Below are 9,308 nucleotides of genomic sequence, written 5' to 3'. Positions count from 1 at the left end.
ACAGGAACCAAGCTAATGGTCCCAAGCTTCAGAGAGTAGTCCATTGTCCCCAGCAGCAGGGAGCAGGCCCACCCCCTTGGTGGGATGAGACAGCAATCTGGCAGCAAGGATCTGACTTCCCCCCACAGGTTAGGAAAGATTTCCTAAGATGTTAGCGACCTCAGGTGTCACTGTGTCCAGGACCCTGCCTTCTGTGTAGTCACAGACCGCCCCACACTGCCTGGCTGCTCCCGAGTACCGACGATGCTTCCCGTGGAGACAGCTGTTCTGCCCTGATGGAGCAGGAGCCCCACAGCTGCCAGTGCTTGTCTTTGAGCCCAAACCTCCCTGTGGTGGCCGTGCCCATGGCTTCTGGTTGTGTCCTTTCACAGAACAAAGAATGAGACCGTTTCTCCTCGCTGCCCTTCGTGAACAGTCTACCAGAGACCACTTCCTTCAAGTCCTCAGTGCCCATGTAGCTGACCTCGGAGGTAGGGGTTCCGTGGACGAGTAAGCTTCGGCAGCTCAGGGTGAAGAAAGTAATATCGCAGACCTGGGCTGGCTGCACCCATGACAGGCCCATGGCTGGGTGACCAGGCAGGGGTGGGGCCAGAGCAGGGCTTGGAGCTTGTGAGAAAAGCCCGAGTCTTAAAGGCAGACTCGATTTGGTTTCTGTCTTGACTGCAGTCTGGTAGCAGTGGGCAGAGCACTCGAGCTGTCTGAGCATACGTTTCTTGACCTGTAAGCTGAGGGTGGCAGCTCTGACCTCGGGAGCAGTGGTTTGGAAGAGATGTACATGGTACTTGCATTCTGCCTCCCAGAGAGCACGTGTGGAGATGATGGGAGCCCTGTGCTGTTCACGTGTCTGTGTTGTTGGGGTGGGCGCAGGGGGCAGAGTTTGTAGGCATTGGTCTCTAACGCTTGGGGGAAATTAGGAAAGAGATCCTGGTTAAGATGAGAAAAGGATGATGAACTCATGTTGCAAACTTCAAGGTTTCAAGTACATTGGCATATTAAAGATGAACATGGATTCGGGTCGACGATTTCAGATTCAGTGCCGTATTTCAGGTCCTCCGTACAGAATGCAGGGGATTTTCAACCCCGTAATGTTGCATATCGCCCCGCTCTAACCCACCCATCACACCCTGTGCTCTTTGGGACTGCTATCACCCAGGTCCACAAACCCTGATGTTCTCAACTACTTCTCTGAATGTCCCTTCCCCTGCAGCCTTATTGCCACTTACACCTTGGGGCTCAGGCCTGGCCTTGGGCAGGAACTCCTTATCTTGATTCTTTATCACACTCCTTTCCAGACCTCTCTCACCCCCACCCCGCCGCCCAGGACCTCACTGTTGCCAACCGGTCCCTATCTGAAAGCGGCAGCATCTGCTGTGCGCTCTACCTGAATGCGCGTCTCTCCTTTTCCATTTTTCCCCTTAAAAAACTGTGTGTTTTCTGCACCTTGTGGAGAGGCATTGGTCTTATTCTTCCTGCTGTGTGACATTAGTATTTCTATTCTGGTTGCTCCGTCTTCATTAATCTAGCTTCCCTTCTCATCTTTGTTTCAACTGAGTCATTAAACGGTTTAGTGTCAGATGACTTTTAAAAGAAAAGCCATGCTCATAGGTGATACAGACTTTTGTTGGTTTTCGTTCTTTAGCTGAAAGGTGATCTGAAGGGCTAGTCTTAATTCAGGTTTAAAGAGTACCTCAGGGCAGTAGTCTAGGGGAGTTCGCCAGTTTCAAACAGCCCAGTAAATTGAGCTTTCTTCAAAGAATTTGAGGTTCTGTTCCACATTTTCGCCCCATTTTAACAGGATGCATCTAGTGCCACCTGGTCAGAATGGTTAGTAGTGGTATCCAGGTACTATCTAGTCCTGGCCCTTTTCAGCATTTTAACTCCCCGACTTCAGGTTTGTGCTTGAGAGCGGCCTTCTGCGACCTTGTGTCCTAGGAGGTCTCCCTCTGCTTTCATCTCATGACGCATCCTGTTCACTTTGGTCTGGCCAAAATCACCCCGTTTGTAATGAGAGAGTTGAGTTAAACACGCTTGTTCCCTGTCTCTGACTGGTTTAAATGTGACGGTTCCGTCTGCCCTGACTCGTGACCACCTCCCGTGTATCAGAGTAGAATTGTGCTCCATGGGCTTTTCTTTTTTTTATCGTTTTATTAGGGGCTCGTACAACTCATCACAATCCATACACACATCAATTGTGGCAAGCACATTTGTACATTCATTGCCCTCGTCATTCTCAAAACATTTGCTCTCCACTTAAGCCCCTGGCATCAGGTCCTCATTTTTTCCCCTACCTCCCCGCTTCCTCCTCATGAGCCCTTGATAATTTATCAATTATTACTTTGTCATATCTTGCCCTGTCCGATGTCTCCCTTCACCCACTTTTCTGTTGTCTGTCCCCCAGGGAGGAGGTCACATGTCGATCCTTGTAATCGGTTCCCCCTTTCCAACTCACTCTCCCTTCACCCGCCCAGTATCACCACTCACACCACTGGTCCTGAAGGGAATCATCCGCCCTGGATTCCCTGTGTTTCCAGTTCCTATCTGTACCAGTGTACATCCTCTGGTCTAGCCAGACTTGCAAAGTAGAATTGGGATCATGGTAGTGGGTGGGGGAGGAAGCATCTAGGAACTAGAGGAAAGTTGTATGTTTCATCGTTGCTACATCGCACCCTGACTGGCTGTCTCCTTCCCGAGTCCCATAGGCTTTTCTATGGTGCATTTTTCCTAAGCAGATTAGCTAGTTCCCCTTTGAGTATGTCTGTGGACTCAAACCTCAAGCCTTTCCATGAGCAGCAGAGCACACGAACTGCTCGCACCACCTCGAGGCCCCTTATGTTCCTTGAGAGCAGCGATCATTTCCAGTGCTTAGCAAGGGAAGAACTCGGAATGATAACGTGAACTGCCGGGAAAAGAGGCTATGAGGGGGCTACGGGAAAACTGACCAACTGCTCCCCTGATGGAATCAGCTGTCTCGCCTTACACTTTGGCATCACAGTCATTTTTCCCTTGCGCAGGATCCAGAATTTTCGAGAAGTTCAGACGTGTGTGGATTGCAGTGTTGTTTTGAGCTCCACTGGGAAGCCACCCCTGTGCACTGTCCATGTGCAGGGAGCCCTGCATCTAATACTGCTTTAAAAGAAAACCAAGCGACATTGGAGGCCGCATGATGTAGTGCAGGGATCACAGCTGAGAATTCAAACTTAGTTTCCAGTCTTCCGTTCTTGTAGTATCTTTGTTACTCAGATTTTGTAACTGTTTCTCATTTGTGAAAGAAGTGTTACGACTAAAAAGGTAAAAGTCATTTCCAGTTTGGATACGTGTTTCTAGCTACAAGTAACCCACGCCCTGAAAACAATGGCTTAAGTCGGCATTCTCAACCTGTGGCGTGTGGCCCCTCTGGGCATTGAACGACCCTTTCACAGGGGTTGCCCGATTCATTACAGTAGCAAAATTACAGTGGTGAAGTAACAACGAAAATAATGTTATGGTTGGGGGTCACCACCACGTGAGGAACTGTATGAAAGGGTCGCGGCATTAGGACGGTTGAGAAGCACTGGCTTAAGTAATCACGACGTTTAATTACCTAGCCTGCACAGTGAATCCATGGTACTTAGAATTGTTCTGGGGGCTCAAAGATGCCATCAGGAGCCTGGCCTCTTTCCTTCATTGCCATTTTCCATGTTAGCTTTGTCTTCAGGCTTGTCCCTCAGGGTCACAAGATGGTGGCCGCTGCTGTGCTAGACTTATAGACTCTCTCAAGAATATCAAAACCAGGTGATAAGTGGTGTGGAAAAGGGCTCTCCTCGGGGATCTCTCCCCTTTTATACAAAGTAAAATATTTTCCGGAAGTCCCCCCAGCCAACTTCCTTTTATGTGTTATTGGCTAAAACCACCCCAAACTGAAGAGAGTGGAAGCGCCATGTTCGTTTACCCCCAAACGGCATGCATCCTGCAGGGCTGGGCTGCATTCAAGTGCCAGAATACAGGTCAGGCCTGTGAACAAGAAAGATGGTGTACGGATGGGGCTGTCTCAGCGACCCGAGAGCTCGTGGCTCTGAGCGCGGCATTTAGGAAGCTACCTTGGGCTCCCCCAAGGGTGACTGTGTCCTTCCCATCTGTCGTGGGGCAGTAGCCAATGAAGAAACGGTGTGGGAGCCACGTCAGACCTTCTCTAGCCAAACAAGGAGCAAGGAGAATTCAATCCCACGTTTGCACAAGGATGATTTCTAGAAGACAACGCTCGGACATGACTACACCCTTCTTCTCTTCCGACACCAACAGGTAGCGGGCCAGTACAGTTGGCTGAGGATGCTCATTGACTTATGACCTCAGGATTGACAGTGAACTGTAATCTTTTCAGTTCGTTCTTTTTTGCGGGGTTCCATAATCCGTTGCAGTGGCTACACAGCACTTACAGATAATAGTCAGGATTGTGGAGGTTTATTAGGAACGTTACTAGGTTGCAAATTAGGATCAGAAAACATTATGGATATAATCCTTTTGTCTACAGCGCCTTGCCTCAGCCATCCTTACCTGGTCTCCAGTCTCTCAGCCAAGCAGCCCCTTGGTCTCTACTTTCCTCCAACAAGCTTTATAAAGCTCTTTTAGCTAGGCCACTGGAGATCCCCTTGCAGAGGAATCTCGGGGAGGCAATGAGCCAGTCAAGGTGTGATGTAGCAGTGTTGAAAAATACAACTTTCCTCTAGTTCCTAAATGCTGCCCCCACCCCACCCCCATCCCACTGTCATGATCCGAATTCTACCTTGCAAGTCTAGCTAGACCAGAGGATGACACTGGTACAGATAGGAACTGGAAACACAGGGAATCCAGGGTGCATGATCCCTTCAGGACCAGTGGTGTGAGTGGCGATACTGGGAGTGTAGAGGGAGAGTGGGTTGGAAAGGGGGAACCGATTACAAGGATCTACATGTGACCTCCTCCCTGGGAGACGGGCAACAGAAAAGTGGGTGAAGGGAGACGACGGACAGGGCAAGATATGACAAAACAATAATTTATAAATTATCAAGGGCTCATGAGGGAGAGGGGAGCGGGGAGGGAGGGGAAATAATGAGAACCTGATGCCAGGGGTTTAAGTGGTGAGCAAATGATTTGAGAATGACGAGGGCAATGAATGTACAAATGTGCTTTACAGAATTGATGTATGTATAGATTGTGATAAGAGTTGTATGAGCCCCTAATAAAATGATTAAAAAAAAAAAAGCTGCTTTAGCTCTGATCAATGCTGAAAGAGCACTCCTTTCTGCAAGCCAGCCTCCTGCTCAGAGGCACTCAGCTTTACCTGTTCTGTGGGCGGGGAAGCCTGTTGCTTTGTCTCGTGGTCCTGGTGCTGCAGCCTCTGGTGCCTTCACCACTTCAGGCAGGGATCTCATTGGTGCTCTGCTGTCGGCTCTTCTTCCTTGATGATCTCCAGGATTCCTGTTCCCGCTTTAGCAATGCGCTCATACAAAGAATGACGAAAGTGCCCATTCCCTGAGTTGTTAGGCTCCTCTATATCACATCTGCACGCTCCCAATCATTGGGTAGGCACTATAAAATTCTGAATAGAAAAATCATACCAAACAATTTCCCTTCACCACAGCCCCTTTTTTTTTTTAAAGGACTGGTTTTACATTCCCAGATGCGAAGGGATCAGAAGGGGCTTGGAAGTCAATAGATTAATTGGCCAAGAAAGGTGCAGTTGTCACCGGAGCCCAAATGTTCCTCTGTAGTAAAGTCCACACAACTGATTTGCCTGCCGATGAAAGCTGCCCTAATCGGGAGTTGAAAAGAACAGAGGTCACTGTAAGTTATGAGGTCAGGACTCAGGCAACATCCTCAGAAAATAGCCCGGCCGGCCCTCCGGCTTGTCCAGGCAGCAACATTATTCCCATCCAGCCGAATCTCGCGTTAGAGCTGTTTGGTAAATCACATCACATGGATAAGGAATACATTCATGATGGCCATATTTTAATATAAACCCATGAGCCAAGCTTGGGGCAGGCCCTGGAGACCCTGACAGAAAGAGGAGTGGGTCCAAACAGTTCTGAGGGATGATATTCTAGTCGAGGAGGAACACAGAGAAGCAGATCCGTCGGCTTTATGGGGAAGAAGGGTACGGAGACTGGAGCAGGCTCCTCTGGCTGGGAGGGGCATCAGGGAAGGGGGTGGTGACACTTGAAAGAGGAAGAAGTGTTTTGTCAGGGGTTGGAAGCACGAGCCTCGAGAGTGGCAGCCTCTGTATTCAGTGGGCTGGAGGTCTGCACGGCTTTGTGAGGGGGCCTCGCAGAACAGAGTGGGCTTTGTCCTTCATGCAAAGGAAATTTGACGCTAACTGGAGACAAATCTTAATGTACTTAATTATTTCCCAATTGCCCCCTCCCGCTAGGGATTACAGAAAGATTTTATTTCATTTCTTCAAGATATTAGATTGAATGGTTGTCAACATGTGTTTTTATAGCAAAGGGTCTAAAATATAACTTGTAAAGATTTTAATAAAGTTTTAATTGGTTAAAAATTACTGGAAAAGGACTTGCGTACTATTTGCTAGGTTATTTTCCAACTCTGCTGTTGGCCCTTCTCCACCATCTTTTTCTCCAGAAGTTTAGAGGTTTTTCGGGGATAGAGCCACCAGGAAGTACTGCCTAACTCCAGGGGTCCCAGGTCTTATTTCCTTTGGATTTGTGTTCAAATGTCACCTTATCAATGAAACCCCTCATCTGCCACCTCCCACAACAACCCCTTCAAAACTACAGTCCTTTTCTTTTCCTATCTTGTTCATACCAAACTTGTCTGCTCCTAACATTCTATAAGATTTACTAACCTATGTTTATTGTTTATCTGTCTCCGCTAAAAACAGAGAGCTAGGTTATGTTCACAAATGCACCCGTCTTCACCTAGAATCATGGCTGCAGAAGACTTCGATTCTAAGATCAGCAGCTATGTAGTTAAGAGAACCTTTCTGCTACAACTTCCCCACTGCTCCTCGTGGACCAGGATTTCCACCACCAAACAGAAGTGGCTATTAAGAATTAACATCTTGTTGACCTTGGTAAAGCAAAGCGGCTCACATCGTGATTATGTCCCTTTAGCACCGCAGGTGAAGGTACAGTGCGCTCTGAGGATAAATGTTAGAGGTTACCAAGGACCATGGCACAAAAACAGATGTGGGGTTTGGACTCTGATTGCAGCGTATTGTAAACTGATCATAACGGATGATGTTCTTTTGAACAGGTATAAGAGTCTGGTCACCGGGACCCGCGCAAGAGGAGTCATTGCCGTCCTCTGGGTCCTTGCCTTTGGCATTGGACTGACCCCGTTCTTGGGATGGAACAGCATGGACAGTGCCACCAACAACTGCACAGAGCCCTGGGACGGAACCGTGAACGAAAGCTGCTGCCTGGTCAAGTGTCTCTTTGAGAATGTCGTGCCCATGAGCTACATGGTATATTTCAATTTCTTTGGCTGTGTGCTGCCCCCACTGCTCATCATGCTGGCCATCTACATCAAGATCTTCATGGTGGCCTGCAAGCAGCTGCAGCGCACGGAGCCGATGGACCAGTCGAGAACCACACTTCAAAGGGAGATCAATGCAGCCAAGTCCCTAGCCATGATCGTGGGGATTTTTGCTCTGTGTTGGCTACCAGTACATGCTATCAACTGTGTCACTCTCTTTCAGCCAGCTCGAGCTAAAGATAAGCCCAAGTGGGCAATGAACATGGCCATCCTCCTATCACATGCCAATTCAGTTGTCAATCCCATCGTCTATGCCTACCGGAACCGAGACTTCCGTTATACTTTCCACAAAATCATCTCCCGGTATATTCTCTGTCAGACAGATGCCCTGAAGAATGGGCATGGGTAGGAGGGGCACCGTTGGCTCTTGGTATTGGCCTGTGGCCTAGGCTGTGGATATTCACAGTAAACATAGGGACATGGCAAGCCTGGCTGATGCTCATTGTGAAAGATAGCTACAACTCAAGCATATGGGCTGCCTCTCTTCAGTACTTTCCTGGAGTCAACACACACCTAGCTAATACATTCATGTTGTTAGCAGGCTCCAATGTTGACAAAAAGACTTTGTGGCATTTATGGTTCTATTTGGCTGCTTTTACCAGGTGTATGATACTGACATGTGAATGGATTTTAAAACAGAGATGTGTTTTTTTTTATCTCCTTTCCTAGGAGGACATGACTGAAACCATTTTACTGTGAAACACTGTGAACTATTTTAATGGGAATCTTTGTAGTTTAGAGGAAATGGAAATATAAAAGTTGGATATACTAGAAATGTACACTATTTCTAGGAGGCAATCATGAAAATGTATTTCTTCCATCAAGAAACTCCTACATTCATTTAGAGCAATGTTACTCTCTGCAGTTCTGTTGGACTGGTCTTCGGATAACCATTGTGAATCTCTCTTCACATGCAGAAAACCTACTCCAGAGGGAGAGACTGAAGAAACAGGATCCCTTTCTGCCAGACTCCATTTTCCCTTCTCCCAACTCCACGTTTGGCCAAGTTGCTAGAACACAAAAAGTGTGAATATTTTACCAAGTCAAATGATATCTTTGTGCATTTTATGTGAAAATGAGAAAACTTTATAAAAAAAGAGCCCAGGTGCAACGTTGACTTATCATTCAGAATTGCATTTACCTTTGTACTTTACCCTGAAACTAGGTTTATACCAAATCCCAAATCTCTTAAGTAGTAGAAAAGTGTGATAGATTATTTTCCACACCTCAAAGTAACAAAGCACTTAGGCAACCACACAGCACTGCAACATCTGTAGCCTTGGGCTTTGTGAAAAACATACACTTGTTACCACCTTATGGGGTGGGGGCTTCCAGAGTGTAAAAGTCATCTATTTTTTACATCATATTTTATTGTTTTCAGGCTGTTTCCATTAAATAATTTTTACCTAAATTGTTCAATACCATTGGTTACATTCTTACATGTGAGTGTTCTCATTAGTTCTGTTGTGATGGTTCTGTTCGTCTAGTTTCCCTCCTCCTGACATTCTCCTCTGTTTTATTGTGATTATTAACCATTTCGTCTCATAGGTGATTTTATTTTAAAAGGAACATGGGATTTCTGGGTAATATTCCTTTTTTTAAAAAAAATCATTTTATTGGGGCTCATACAATTCATCACAATACATCAATTGCATAAAGCACACTTATACATATGTTGCCCTCATCATTCTCAAAATTCGCTTTCCTCTTGGATTCCTGGAATTAGCTCACTTTCCTTTTTTCCTCTCCCCCTCCCTCCCCCTTCCCTCATGAACCCTTAATAATTTATAAATTATTAT

General features: G+C 46.9%; 1 protein-coding gene across 1 annotated transcript in view; it reads left to right on the top strand.

Annotated features, from left to right (window-relative positions):
• The window catches only part of ADORA2B (adenosine A2b receptor), a 37,823-nt gene extending 28,903 nt beyond the window's left edge, over nucleotides 1-8,920 (top strand). The window contains exon 2 of the mRNA XM_004709194.2: nucleotides 7,228-8,920. Coding sequence (XP_004709251.1) covers nucleotides 7,228-7,858 — 631 coding nt within the window. The 3' untranslated portion in view covers nucleotides 7,859-8,920. The remainder of the gene's footprint in view (nucleotides 1-7,227) is intronic.
• The last annotated feature ends 388 nt before the right edge of the window (nucleotides 8,921-9,308 follow it).

This window comes from Echinops telfairi, unplaced genomic scaffold (assembly GCF_000313985.2).
Source record: "Echinops telfairi isolate 266 unplaced genomic scaffold, ASM31398v2 ScPeMD7_2010;HRSCAF=2546, whole genome shotgun sequence".
NCBI classification, from domain to species: domain Eukaryota; kingdom Metazoa; phylum Chordata; class Mammalia; order Afrosoricida; family Tenrecidae; genus Echinops; species Echinops telfairi.
This window is presented reverse-complemented; position numbering and strand designations above follow the sequence as displayed.